This window comes from Macaca nemestrina, chromosome 6, assembly GCF_043159975.1.
Source record: "Macaca nemestrina isolate mMacNem1 chromosome 6, mMacNem.hap1, whole genome shotgun sequence".
Lineage (NCBI taxonomy): Eukaryota > Metazoa > Chordata > Mammalia > Primates > Cercopithecidae > Macaca > Macaca nemestrina.
The window spans coordinates 62,786,172-62,801,779 of record NC_092130.1 but is presented as its reverse complement, the minus strand read 5'-3'; the positions used below and the strand labels follow the sequence as shown (position 1 = coordinate 62,801,779).

The following is a 15,608-nucleotide window of genomic DNA, read 5'->3' as shown; positions in this document are numbered from 1 at the left end:
TTTCTACACTGTTTTTCGTAGAGGTTGTAATAATTTACATTCATACCAACATTGTGTAAGCATTCCCTTTTCTCTGCATCCTCTCCAACATCTGCTATTTTTTTGACTTTTTTAGTAAAAGCCATTTTGATTAGTGTGAGATGGTATTTCAGTGTGGTTTTAATTTGCATTTTTCTGATGGTTAGTGATGTTGAGTATTTTTTCATATGTCTGTTGGATGCTTGTATGTCTTCTTTTAGAAAGTGTCTGTTAATTTCCTTTACTCGCTTCTTAATGGAAATTTTGTTTGTTTGTTTAAGTTATACATTTCTGATATTAGACTTTTGTGGGATGCATAGTTTGCAAATATTTTCTTCCACTCTGTAGGTTGTCTGTTTACAATGTTGAGTATTTATTTTGCTGTGCAGATGCTTTTTAGTTCAATTAAGTCCCATTTGTCTATTCTTGTTTTTGTTGCATTTGCTTTTGATGTCTTAGTCATAAATTATTTGTCCAGGCCAATGTCCAGAAGAGTTTTTCTTAGGTTTTATTCTAGAATTTTTATAGATTGAGGTCTTACATTTAAGTCCTGATATGGCTTGGCTGTGTCCCCACTCATATCTCATCTTGAAATGTAGATCCCATAATTCCCACGTGTCATGGGAGGAACCCAGTAGGAGGTAACTGAATCATGCGGGCAGGTCTTTTCCTTGGTGTGGTGATTTTCTCAAATGGTGGTTGTAGTAGTGATATACTGGGCATGTGAGTAAATGTTCAGTCTCCTATAGAGACACAGAGGTGGAAGCCTCAAGAAGCTTATCTCATTTCCATGCCCTATGCTCTGGTGTCAGATTTTGTATTGGTTTATGCAGTTCAACCACCCGGCCAGTAGGTGGCACTAGTAAGAACCGGCTATGGCGGAAACAGGTAAGTACAGGCTTAATCTTTATTATCTAGGAGGAGCTCTCTGTTGCCTCAAGCGATGGACTGGTCGGTGGGATGTCCGGTGCCATGAATTACCTGCTCAGCCCTGGAGCAGGGGTCAAAGCTGGGCGGAGCTGGACAGCCAGTCTGACCCTCAGGTACTCCAGTGAGCAAAAGCACCAGTGCTGATGAGGGTAGCAGGGCAAACTGGTGAAATGTGCCGAGGTCTCTCCAGAGGTGGTAGGGGTTTGCGCCAGCTTGTCATCCTGGACAGGCAGCAATGTAATCCATTTCCCTATCATACTGCTGTAACGGATCTCATGTGTCTCAGTTCAAACAGACACTGCCATCTATCTTCAAGCTGCAATGAAGCTGAGAACCACAGAAAACACTTGTACCGTGGTTTCAGGGAGGAGCCTCTTCCCTCAGCACAAAACAGACAGCTCTGCTGGTCATCTGTTCTCCACTGCCAGGACGCTGCCACTCAGTGTGGAGACAGGAAGGGGGATTCTACCTATGGTGCAAGGAAGGTCGGGCTCGGCAGGTAGGCACACCACCAATGTCAGTGTAGCTGCTCCTAATAGTCCTAGATTGGCTGTCCACAGGCATCCACGGCTTTGTCTGCAGCAGTAAGCAGTCGGGAAGGAGAAGTCCTCTCTACTACTGTGCCTGAGCACTGGGGCTGCCTGACCACTGGGGATAAAAAACCCTTCCCCCCAGAGCACTGAGCATGGTGCCCGTTTCTCTGCTGGAAAGTGTGCTGTCACCCTCAGTCCCCAAGCAGGAAACTCTTGTGCACAGGAGAGCATACGCTCTGGCTTCCTTTGTCCCAAGAGGCACTCCCCAGGGACACAGCACTCTCCCTTCCCCTAGGAGCAACATACCCTGAGGGTCAGACCACTGGGAATTCTGCAGCTACCTCGGGTACATCTGGCCCCATGTGTGGCTGCTGCAATCTGAGCAGGTGCTAGGGAATATCTGCGGGGGATCTGGTGATGTGGAGACACGAAGGCTGAGATTATCTGGGCAGGACAGAGGACCGCAATGATGCACACTCGGTATGGCGCATACCACAGCAGCTCAGGTCTGGGGAGAGGGTAAGCAAATTATACAAGCTGGTAGCCTGGTGCAATGCCCTCAGTAAATTAATAAATCACCACCCACACCGGCCCTTGGGCTAGGGCGACCAAAGGAGCTCTCCTACAGTTCGGAAACCCAGTCTGCCACAACTGTGAGTGGAACCCAAAACACCGCACCTACCTTTTCCACCAGACTCCAAGTTTCTTGGGATTCAATCTCTGCCACACTCTTGCTTCCTTCTTTTTTCTGTGCCGTAGCTTCTTTCTGTGAGTTCTCCAGTAGGTTCTGGCACTCTCTCCTTAATCTTCTATTCAACTTACGATTATTCACCTGTAACTTTGGTTCTTTCTGAGGAGAATTGTCATCTGACATCTCAACTCAGCCATCCTGAAAAAGCAGAATTTTGATAAAACCAGTAACACTATTTTCTCCATTTACTCTGCATCTCAAGAGAATGAAGCAGAGTTACGACTTTTTTCAACAGAATCATAAACTTCCGTACACCATTGAGGAATAAGGAGCATATTCCTTCAGCGCAAGATTTACCTTTCTTCTTAGTGGCCTGATTTTGATGCTGCTTTTTTGGATTAAAAAAAAATCATTCACTTTGCAAATGGGATAATGAAATGTATATAACCTAATTTCTTTTTGGGATTCAGTGGATCTTAAGAGAATCAAGTTTCAATGTAATCAATGTCCCAGAAGACAGAGGTGCACTTACAGAGACATGCCGATGCTCTTGTAAGATGAGAATGGTCATTTATTCCTCTCTAGTCTGAAAAGTCCTTCCTTAAGTGCCGAAATTACTCTTAGGCGTGCATCTCCAGCCCAGGAGAAACAGAATTCTGAGACAAGGCTATCTTTTGTTTTGTAATTTAGGGGACGTTTTGAAAAAGCCCCTGAAGTGAAATATTCCCTTAACCTGCTCACAACATTGTCTTACATTTTTCATTAAAATCATTTTCTTCAACATAAATTTTGGTTTCCAGGAGGCTAGTGTTGAAGCTTTAAGTGACTTTCTTTGAATGTCCAAAAAGCCTTTAAGTGGAAAAACAGATATTTTAGGTCTTTCTGTTGAAACCACCAACCAAACACTATTCAGATCAATGCATCTTCTCTAAGGATTCTATATTTAGTCCATTATTATGCATTGGGGCATGCATTAAATTCTTTTTCTTACATTTTCAGACTCTTCATATTTTAGGATTCTGGACTAAAATCCAAACCTATCTTCTTTTCATACATCCACATGCTTCTGTTATAAACATGTCCCTGTTGTCAGTTTCAGCTCCACTCTACAGCTTATCTCTGGCTGACCCTCTCCATCTCTGACTTATTGGATCCTCATGAGATCTCAACGTCTTGTTCTGAATAAGGCCTATCCCAAAAGATACATCAGTAGTTATGTCATTGCTAACTCACAGCCACATCCCTAAAGTTCATGCCAACAAAATAATCAATTGAATAAAATTATACTGGGGGATGGAGTAGAAAGCAAGTCCAATGGGATTTTACATTTTAGAAATGTGAAAGTAAAAAAAAGAGAAAAAGTTGTCAATTGGTCATAAGAATGGGACAGACTAAGCAATACAAATGTCATTTATTTAATCTTCTTTGATAATAATCCATTTATGTTATACACATTTTCATGAGTTTTGATATATGACTTTTAATGACAATTGTTAGTAGTTTTAAAATATTCATCTAGCCTAAATAGATTATGTTTGATTTGATCATTTCTATATTTGTGGCCATATTGATTTTCTTCAATTCTTTAAAGATAACATGTATTGCAATAAAAATCTAGTTCTGCATATAAGTAGTCCTCTTCTGTGGAATTATGACTCTAGGATATATATTCCCAAAGGTGGAATTACTGACTCAAATTGGATAAACATTTTATCTTTTACTATATATTGTTTATTATAAAGCAAACAGCGGTGTTCAACTGTGTTAGTTTCACCACAATCTCACGAACTTTGAGTGTTTTTATTTAAGCAATAGTTTTATCCATAGAAGAATATAGTGTGTCCTGAAAAAAAATTATTTTTTATTTCTTCAATAATGGACAGAATGCACATTTTCCATGTTTTTATAATCTTTGCTTATATAAACTGTTTGTTCATATCCTTTACCTTATTTAATATGAAAAGTAAGACTCCAAAAATACTATGATAATCACAATATAAACACTTTGGAAATCATGTCTGATGCAAATGTGTTCCTAACATTATTTTTATCTTAGGCACGTTCGTTTGTATGGAATTTTTATTATTTTGTATATGTTCATGTTATCCTATCAATAATTTCTTTGTATTTTTTAATCTCTGCTCTTCCTCACTTCTAGAGTTTGGCATTCACATGAATGAGTTCTGTATGTATCATCTCTTCTATATCTGTTGTCATTTGTAGGTGATTTCACTTGCATGTCACCCCTTTGGCTTCAAATATCATTTATATGCAGATGATATTTATATTTTTATGCTCAGACTCTACTTCTCCCCTGAGTTTCACACACATGTTCAACCAGTTACTCTTCGTCTCTACTTACACGTTTATCTCAAACTTAAGATGTCTAAAGTAGAATTTTTGATTCTATTCTCTAAACCTGTTTTCCCCACTCTATCTCATGTTAGAAAATAGATCTACACCTATTTTTGTAAGTCAAAATCTAGCATTGGTTTGATTCCATTCTTTCCCTCAACTTCACCTCTAATCATCAATAAAGACTTTCATATTACTTCCATTTTTCCCCAACTCCATACTAGCTGAAACACCATTATTGTCTGCCTAGGATACCAAAAGAATGACAATCTGGTCACCCTGCTTCAACTCTTGCCCCCTAAAATATGCAACCAGATAGCAGAGTCAACCCTTTTACTTCCATAGATCAAATCACATGATCCTTCTGTGTAAAGCTTTCCAATGTCTTCTCAACCCATGTAGAATGCAATCCAAATCTCTTGCCCTGGTCATCCAAGGTCCAGATAGTTACACATAATGAAGCTACACTTACGTCTCAATTCATGCCATTCTAGTTCTTCTTCCTTTCTCTGTACTCACAGGGCACTTTTTTTCTGTCCATAAAGCATGAAAAATTTGTTCTTACCCCAAGCCTTTACTCTTTCTGGACTCTGCATAAAATGCTTGTCTTTTTGATATGTGTACAACTGCCTCCTTTTTGTCACTCAAATCATAGTTCAAATATCACCTCCGTCGATTTTAATTTTGAAAGAGACTTTCTCAGACCACTCAGCAAAAAAATAAAAGCTCCCAAGTCACTATCTGTATAGTATCATCCTATTTTGTTTTAGTAATAACACTTAACTGTTTTTCTGTTTTTTCTTTTTAATCTTTAACTTGTCAGTTTTTTATTTTCTATTTCATGGAAATAATAGAAGCTTCAGGGGAATCATCATCTTGCATCTCCAGCATCTTAAATCATCGAAGTAATTCAATCAACATTTATTTGATGAATTAATGAGTGAGTTTTTCCCCCCCTCCACTGCTATAAATCTGATAGTGTTATTTTGTGATGAATTTGGACACTGGTAAACTTTATTTTTATTTGCTTGTTTTTCCTCTACAATTTCTTTCTTAATTAAATTTTAATTTTGTGAATCAGAAATTTATTTGCACACCTCAAAAAATTGAAGCTATAAAAAGCAGTATATTCATATCTTTCTCCACTCTCTCTTTCTTGTCGCTTTAGTTTCATCACTCAAACAGGGGAACAACTGTTTTTAGCTTCTTATAGCACTTCCAAAGTTTGTCTATATAAAAATGACTAAAAATAAATATTTTTATTTTCTACCTATTTTTAAGCACTGAGGTTTCATAATATAAAAGCTGTATTGACTTAGATTTTTTCTTTCATCAGTCATACATCCTGGATATCTTAGGAGAATCCTCATTATTTCTATAACTATATCATATTTTCATTGACTAGATATATTATAATTAACATAGCCAATTATTGTCCCCATCAATGCATACAGGATTATTCCATTATTTTACATTTAATAATAAGGCTACTATGAATAACCTTGTACATACTTCATTATGCACATACATACGTCTCTACGATACTACCCAAACTGGAATTTCTGTGCCAAGAGGTATGTGCCTTTGTACTTTTCGTAGATATTGCCAACTTGCTTTTCATAAATCTTGTACAAATTACATACCCATCAGCTATATATGATGATAACTGTTTCCTCAGAACTTTGCCAATAGGAAGTTTTAGCACTTGAGTTTTTGCCAATCTAATAGATAAAAATGTTATAATTTATCTTATGACTGATGAGAGAACATCTTTAAATATGTGTAAAAGCCATTTTTACTTTATTTTTTACAAACTGTGTTCTTTGCCAAATTTTTCAATTGGATTTATGCAGTCATTCAATAAATATTTATTATGTGGCAGGTAGTGTTCCAGATACTTGAGATACAGCAAGTACGTAGATGAGTTATATATTGGAAATATATTTAAGTTTATATGTTTGACTTTGCTTATGTTTTCTTACCTTTTGGCCATGCAATGGTTTGTTAGGTAATTGAATTTCTACTTTCTTTCTAAACCTTGTCTAGGAATCTTCTGCTGCCACTCTGATACAAGTCATAATTTTTGCACTACTGAATGAATGACTCCTCATCTTTAGGAAGTATATTTTTCTGGTGCCTTTGAAGTGCTGCCACTGCTGGGTCTTGCTTCACTCTCTTTTTTCTTCTTCTTCTTGTTCTTGTGCAGCTTCTATATATTTTTCCTAGTTTCATTTTAAATGGGGTGTGTGGAAAAGATCTTTATTGCTTTTATATAATTTCCAGGAAGAACAGGTTGGCAGGAGAAGTCGATATAGACAACCATGTTCATACCAGAAGTCTTTACTTACATTTATTTTTATGAGATATATGTAGTTATAACCCTATAATAGCCATTCTCACAAATAGTAGCCAAAAAAAGTTTTGGAGGTTTCTACAGTGGCCAGTTGGGAGAAGTGATGTAGGAAAAATTTATTATTCAAAGGTCATTGATATTGGAAGTGAATTATCCAATCAGAATACTATTAAGAAGGTAAGATTTTCTGTTCTTGCCATAGTTTGCTGAGAATGATGGTTTCCAGCTGCATCCATGTCCCTACAAAGGACACAAACTCATCCTTTTTTACGGCTGCATAGTATTTCATGGTGTATATGTGCCACATTTTCTTAATTCAGTCTGTCACTGATGGACATTTGGGTTGATTCCAAGTCTTTGCTATTGTGAATAGTGCCGCAATTCTCAGCAAACTATTGCAAGAACAGAAAACCAAACACCGCATGTTCTCACTCATAGATGGGAACTGAACAATGAGATCACTTGGACTCGGGAAGGGGAACATCACACACCGGGGCCTATCACGGGGAGGGGGGAGGGGAATGGAATGGCATTGGGAGTTATACCTGATGTAAATGAAGAGGTGATGGGTGCTGACAAGTTGATGGGTGCAGCATGCCAACATGGCACAAGTATACATATGTAACAAACCTGCATGTTATGCACATGTACCCTAGAGCTTAAAGTATAATAATAATAATAATAATAATAATAATAATAAAGAAGGTAAGAGACACAAAATTGAAAAGTTCAAAATGGTGGAGAAACTCTGACTTCCAAGACAATGTAATTCTATATAAAATCTCTCTCTAATATCTTCACCAAGAAGTGTAAAGGTGTTCATATGCTGACAATATTATATTCTCAATAAAAATGAGAATCCCATGCAACCTGCACCATGGATGCTAAATCATTGCATGTAATATTTACCTATTTCTTGGGAAAATGTAAGTCAGGTTTCTGTTTCTCAACTGATATCTTTCCACGAAAACTATTAGAGATGTGCTCAGTCTTGACACTGCCTATTTTGCATAGCATATATTCCTGTGCATATTGAGAGGATTAGTGATACAAATGAAGGGGAAACTTTTAGATCACAATTTGACCAGTTAATTGAAGACTACATCTGACTAATTTTCCATTGCAATGAAATGAACGTAGAGATCACTTTTGATTTTTCAAGTGCACACTAACTAATTTAAAAATAGCTGGGATTCAAGCACAAAAAGGAACTGGGCTGATCTGTGGTCAGGTAGGAGCCTTGTAGCACTGGTTGTCTCTCCCTCTGACTAGAAGCTTGATGGTGTTCAGCAGGATAAAGGGGACAATAAGGGAACTGAGCAGGGACATGTAACATGGTCAACATATTGAGAACTTTCATTATAGCCAACTAAAATTTATATTGCTCTATTTTTGATAATTTTTGTTTTATAATCCATTTACTCCAACAAAAAGCAAAGCCAATTCATTTGTTTTCTGCTTTTATAAAATAAGAACCTCATGGAGTTAGTTGTGAAACAAGATTCCACTGAAGGAAATATCCTCAGTAATAGGAATAGTAGACAATACCGTCTTTATTTCAGACTAGAAAAGAAAAACTTCTAGTATAAGGAAATCCTGTTATTATTTGCCAATAATTAGATTGTAGATTTGCACTTTGAGGTGATGGACACAGAAATAGATTATGGGAATGAACTGCACCAGATATGAGTAATGTAGAATTTTGTCCAGAATAATTCAATTATATCAAAGAACATTCTTAGGGAACTATGTCTACCCTGTTATTTAGAGTCTATATAGACCTGAATGCCAAGGGATCCTTCCCATCGCAAGTCCAGAAATGCTAAATTCAGTAAATTCAAGCCAGCTGTTTCTTGATGATTCGTTGGAAAACACTTAGAAAATAAGCAAAGTTGAATGCTACAGGACATAGTCTTTAAGGAGTTTATTTGTCTGGAAATTACTTTCATCCCATAATTTTAACAATGAGTAATATATTTCAAATTACATATTCTTTAAAAAATATTGTTGATATTTTACAAAGGTAAATACCCTGTGCTCTTCACTATAATAATAACAATTTACTAATGGCTCAAACTATATAAAAAGCAGTTAGCGTTTTTAGAAAGAAATAAATTTAGGTCAAAGGAGCGCTGAAGCCCAGATAAAGAAATAAAGGATCATTATATTCACATAGGCAAAATTTAATTTTCTGCTGTGCCTTGTGTCTCTAAAATTTGGGCATTAACATTTTAAATGGTATTGTGCTCACAAGAAGTAGGTTGTGTTCAATGATCAAATCATCAAAAATGATCAATGATCAAAAAATGATCCAGAAAAGGAAGTTTCATTTTATATGATACTATTGAAAGTAAACGGGTCTCTTCTGTCTCGCTGATGAAGGAATATGTACTACATCTACACTTATTTTACACATAATCTAGAAAATCAATGAATTAAGATAATTACTTAGAAAATTGAGAACAACAAATACCTTTATTGAATCAAAATGATAATTTGAAGACAGTACACTTTGCAGCTATAATAATAGGTGAGTATCCCATGCTTTGAAATCAGAAAAGAGTTAGAAAATGAGTGTATATATGTATATATATGTGCATGCATTTTATATGAATGGTCTGGATTTATTGTGCCAATACTCACACAAAATAAAATGTTTTTATATGTTTATATGTAAAAATATTAGCATTACAATCATATATTTTCTCTTCCATAATACCTGAGAATTTTCCCTTTTCTATTGTTTTCATATTTTTCTCAAAATAAATGCTAAAATACTAGATTATATTTTAGTACATAATACTTAAAGTAGATAATTGATGACTTTTTATTTACACATACATATGAATTCAAGATACTCTAGGAATTTATAATTCTTTGAAAAACAAATATAACTGCAATGAAAAGGTAAAAATTCTGAAAGTATTCTTCAATTCAGTTCAGGAATCCTGACCTTTGGATACAAAGGACATGCCTGAAATAGTCTGCTCCCTCTGTAAGTCTGCTGATTTGTAAGAGTTTTGCTTTTTATTCCTCCATACCAGCAGAAGGTTCAAAAAGATTTTTATTTTTGTGATACTATTTATATCAATTAGGTATGGCTCCAAAAAGAATCATCACATTTACTTCATAAGGCAGATAACTGAAAGTTTATCCTAGAGGCAAAATACTTTTTATTTCTACCCTCAAGCATATCCCTATAATTATCTACTCCTAGTCTTTTATTAGTACATGTTCTGCACACAAATAAAGCAGGTTAGTGATCTCTGCTCCCGAAGGTCATTGTTTCCTAAATCCATAACATTGAATGTACTCCTAAAATGTGCAGCCTTTATTTTATCACATTAGCAATAGAAGATCATTCACATAATCTTTAACAGTTTTCCACGTTACTTTTTAAAAGTTAAAGAAAACTAGTGATTATTTGGAAAGTAAGGTCTTAAATATCTTTGATATGTTGAAAGCCTGGTATCATGTATTTCTTCTGAAGCGTTTTGTCATTCAAAGTTAGCAGTAGGCTTAGGGATATTTATCCAGTGGCAACATGACTATAAACATGTCTCACTGCCCTCCTCGCCAACTCCCTATCCCTTTTATTGGTAAGACTCATGGTTTTGTTATGAAATATTCATGTTTGGAATTTCAGGCTGCTCCATCCTGTCAAGTGGATGACAGTCGCCTGGAAGGCAGCTGTGCATGTAAATTAATCAACCTTACGTATCTGCCCAAATACATCTTCTGTTTCTTAGGGATTGAAAAAAATATCTAGCCATTTCCAAAGCACTGTGCAATGAATGTAGACTTGGAAGATTTTTGTAGATTTGACTGCTTTCTTCTCCAATATAGCTGGATAGTTGCCATTATTATCTTCTTGAACACTTTGCAAAGCCATTTATGAATAAACAGAAGTGCTGCAACTGGCCTTTCTCACAAAAATTTTTTGTGGGTTCATTCAGTTGCTCAGGACACAAAGACACAGAGTGTACTTCACTGGTGTCCTTACCTTGTACTCTGGTTCTTTTTTTTTTTTTTTTTAATTTATTTATTATTATTATACTTTAAGTTGTAGGGTACATGTGCATAACGTGCAGGTTTGTTACATATGCATACTTGTGCCATGTTGGTGTGCTGCACCCATCAACTCGTCATTTACATCAGGTATAACTCCCAATGCAATCCCTCCCCCCTCCGCCCTCCCCATGATAGGCCCCGGTGTGTGATGTTCCCCTTCCTGAGTCCGAGTGATCTCATTGTTCAGTTCCCACCTATGAGTGAGAACATGCGGTGTTTGGTTTTCTGTTCTTGTGATAGTTTGCTAAGAATGATGGATTCCAGCTGCATCCAAGTCCCTACAAAGGACACAAACTCATCCTTTTTGATGGCTGCATAGTATTCCATGGTGTATATGTGCCACAATTTCTTAATCCAATCTGTCACTGATGGACATTTGGGTTGATTCCAAGTCTTTCCTATTGTGAATAGTGCTGCAATAAACATACGTATGCATGTGTCTTTATAGAAGCATAATTTATAATCCTTTGGGTATATACCCAGTAATGGGATGGCTGGGTCATATGGTACATCTAGTTCTAGATCCTTGAGGAATCGCCATACTGTTTTCCATAATGGTTGAACTAGTTTACAATCCCACCAACAGTGTAAAAGTGTTCCTATTTCTCCACATCCTCTCCAGCACCTGTTGTTTCCTGACTTTTGAATGATTGCCATTCTAACTGGTGTGAGATGGTATCTCATTGTGGTTTTGATTTGCATTTCTCTGATGGCCAGTGATGATGAGCATTTTTTCATGTGTCTGTTGGCTGTATGAATGTCTTCTTTTGAGAAATGTCTGTTCATATCCTTTGCCCACTTTTTGATGGGGTTGTTTGTTTTTTTCTTGTAAATTTGTTTGAGTTCTTTGTAGGTTCTGGATATTAGCCCTTTGTCAGATGAGTAGATTGCAAAAAATTTCTCCCATTCTGTAGGTTGCCTGTTCACTCTGATGGTAGTGTCTTTTGCTGTGCAGAAGCTCTTTAGTTTAATGAGATCCCATTTGTCAATTTTGGCTTTTGCTGCCGTTGCTTTTGGTGTTTTAGACATGAAATCTTTGCCCATGCCTATGTCCTGAATGGTACTACCTAGGTTTTCCTCTAGGATTTTTATGGTATTAGGTCTAACATTTAAGTCTCTAATCCATCTTGAATTAATTTTCGTATAAGGAGTAAGGAAAGGATCCAGTTTCAGCTTTCTACTTATGGCTAGCCAATTTTCCCAGCACCATTTATTAAATAGGGAATCCTTTCCCCATTTCTTGTTTCTCTCAGGTTTGTCAAAGATCAAATGGCTGTAGATGTGTGGTATTATTTCTGAGGACTCTGTTCTGTTCCATTGGTCTATATCTCTGTTTTGGTACCAGTACCATGCTGTTTTGGTTACTGTAGCCTTGTAGTATAGTTTGAAGTCAGGTAGCGTGATGCCTCCAGCTTTGTTCTTTTGACTTAGGATTGTCTTGGAGATGCGGGCTCTTTTTTGGTTCCATATGAACTTTAAAGCAGTTTTTTCCAATTCTGTGAAGAAACTCATTGGTAGCTTGATGGGGATGGCATTGAATCTATAAATTACCTTGGGCAGTATGGCCATTTTCACAATATTGATTCTTCCTATCCATGAGCATGGTATATTCTTCCATTTGTTTGTGTCCTCTTTTATTTCACTGAGCAGTGGTTTGTAGTTCTCCTTGAAGAGGTCCTTTACATCCCTTGTCAGTTGGATTCCTAGGTATTTTATTCTCTTTGAAGCAATTGTGAATGGAAGTTCATTCCTGATTTGGCTCTCTGTTTGTCTGTTACTGGTGTATAAGAATGCTTGTGATTTTTGCACATTAATTTTGTATCCTGAGACTTTGCTGAAGTTGCTTATCAGCTTAAGGAGATTTTGGGCTGAGACAATGGGGTTTTCTAAATATACAATCATGTCATCTGCAAACAGGGACAATTTGACTTCTTCTTTTCCTAACTGAATACCCTTGATTTCTTTCTCTTGCCTGATTGCCCTAGCCAGAACTTCCAACACTATGTTGAATAGGAGTGGTGAGAGAGGGCATCCCTGTCTTGTGCCAGTTTTCAAAGGGAATTTTTCCAGTTTTTGCCCATTCAGTATGATATTGGCTGTGGGTTTGTCATAAATAGCTCTTATTATTTTGAGGTACGTTCCATCAATACCGAATTTATTGAGCGTTTTTAGCATGAAGGGCTGTTGAATTTTGTCAAAAGCCTTTTCTGCATCTATTGAGATAATCATGTGGTTCTTGTCTTTGGTTCTGTTTATATGCTGGATTATGTTTATTGATTTGCGAATGTTGAACCAGCCTTGCATCCCAGGGATGAAGCCCACTTGATCATGGTGGATAAGCTTTTTGATGTGTTGCTGAATCCGGTTTGCCAGTATTTTATTGAGGATTTTTGCATCGATGTTCATCAGGGATATTGGTCTAAAATTCTCTTTTTTTGTTGTGTCTCTGCCAGGCTTTGGTATCAGGATGATATTGGCCTCATAAAATGAGTTAGGGAGGATTCCCTCTTTTTCTATTGATTGGAATAGTTTCAGAAGGAATGGTACCAACCCCTCCTTGTACCTCTGGTAGAATTCAGCTGTGAATCCATCTGGTCCTGGACTTTTTTTGGTTGGTAGGCTATTAATTGTTGCCTCAATTTCAGAGCCTGCTATTGGTCTATTCAGGGATTCAACTTCTTCCTGGTTTAGTCTTGGAAGAGTGTAAGTGTCCAGGAAATTATCCATTTCTTCTAGATTTTCCAGTTTATTTGCGTAGAGGTGTTTATAGTATTCTCTGATGGTAGTTTGTATTTCTGTGGGGTCGGTGGTGATATCCCCTTTATCATTTTTAATTACGTCGATTTGATTCTTCTCTCTTTTCTTCTTTATTAGTCTGGCTAGTGGTCTGTCAATTTTGTTGATCTTTTCAAAAAACCAACTCCTGGATTCATTGATTTTTTGGAGGGTTTTTTGTGTCTCTATCTCCTTCAGTTCTGCTCTGATCTTAGTTATTTCTTGCCTTCTGCTAGCTTTCGAATGTGTTTGCTCTTGCTTCTCTAGTTCTTTTAATTGCGATGTTAGAGTGTCAATTTTAGATCTTTCCTGCTTTCTCTTGTGGGCATTTAGTGCTATAAATTTCCCTCTACACACTGCTTTAAATGTGTCCCAGAGATTCTGGTATGTTGTATCTTTGTTCTCATTGGTTTCAAAGAACATCTTTATTTCTGCCTTCATTTCGTTATGTACCCAGTAGTCATTCAGGAGCAGGTTGTTCAGTTTCCATGTAGTTGAGCGGTTTTGATTGAGTTTCTTAGTCCTGAGTTCTAGTTTGATTGCACTGTGGTCTGAGAGACAGTTTGTTATAATTTCTGTTCTTGTACATTTGCTGAGGAGTGCTTTACTTCCAATTACGTGGTCCATTTTGGAGTAAGTACGATGTGGTGCTGAGAAGAATGTATATTCTGTTGATTTGGGGTGGAGAGTTCTATAGATGTCTATTAGGTCTGCTTGCTGCAGAGATGAGTTCAATTCCTGGATATCCTTATTAACTTTCTGTCTCGTTGATCTGTCTAATGTTGACAGTGGAGTGTTGAAGTCTCCCATTATTATTGTATGGGAGTCTAAGTCTCTTTGTAAGTCTCTAAGGACTTGCTTGATGAATCTGGGTGCTCCTGTATTGGGTGCATATATATTTAGGATAGTTAGCTCTTCCTGTTGAATTGATCCCTTTACCATTATGTAATGGCCTTCTTTGTCTCTTTTGATCTTTGACGGTTTAAAGTCTGTTTTATCAGAGACTAGTATTGCAACCCCTGCTTTTTTTTGTTCTCCATTTGCTTGGTAAATCTTCCTCCATGCCTTTATTTTGAGCCTATGTATGTCTCTGCGTGTGAGATGGGTCTCCTGAATACAGCAGACTGATGGGTCTTGACTCTTTATCCAATTTGCCAGTCTGTGTCTTTTAATTGGAGCATTTAGTCCATTTACATTTAAGGTTAAGATTGTTATGTGTGAACTTGATCCTGCCATTATGATATTAACTGGTTATTTTGCTCGTTAGTTGATGCAGTTTCTTCCTAGCCTCGATGGTCTTTACATTTTGGCATGTTTTTGCAATGGCTGGTACCGGTTGTTCCTTTCCATGTTTAGTGCTTCCTTCAGGGTCTCTTGTAAGGCAGGCCTAGTGTGACAAAATCTCTAAGCATTTGCTTATCTGTAAAGGATTTTATTTCTCCTTCACTTATGAAACTTAGTTTGGCTGGATATGAAATTCTGGGTTTAAAATTCTTTTCTTTAAGAATGTTGAATATTGGCCCCCACTCTCTTCTGGCTTGGAGAGTTTCTGCTGAGAGATCTGCTGTTAGTCTGATGGGCTTCCCTTTGTGGGTAACCCGACCTTTCTCTCTGGCTGCCCTTAAGAGTTTTTCCTTCATTTCAACTTTGGTGAATCTGGCAATTATGTGTCTTGGAGTTGCTCTTCTCGAGGAGTATCTTTGTGGCGTTCTCTGTATTTCCTGGATTTGAATGTTGGCCTGCCCTACTAGGTTGGGGAAGTTCTTCTGGATGATATCCTGAAGAGTGTTTTCCAACTTGGTTCCATTTTCCCCCTCACTTTCAGGCACCCCAATCAGACGTAGATTTGGTCTTTTTACATAATCCCATACTTCTTGCAGGC

General features: G+C 37.1%; 1 protein-coding gene across 9 annotated transcripts in view; it reads left to right on the top strand.

The window, feature by feature from the left end:
* The first annotated feature begins 801 nt into the window (after positions 1-801).
* The window catches only part of LOC139363791 (uncharacterized), a 49,219-nt gene continuing 34,412 nt past the window's right edge, over positions 802-15,608 (top strand). For 4 of the 9 annotated variants that reach the window (XM_071098571.1, XM_071098567.1, XM_071098572.1 and 1 more), the window contains exons 1-2: positions 949-1,061; positions 1,235-1,447. In XM_071098571.1, coding sequence (XP_070954672.1) covers positions 979-1,061; positions 1,235-1,447 — 296 coding nt within the window. In that variant the 5' untranslated portion in view covers positions 949-978. Of the gene's footprint in view, positions 907-948; positions 1,062-1,234; positions 1,448-15,608 lie in introns of those variants that run through there. The other 5 variants (XR_011624759.1, XM_071098570.1, XM_071098574.1 and 2 more) reach the window with 3 other exon arrangements.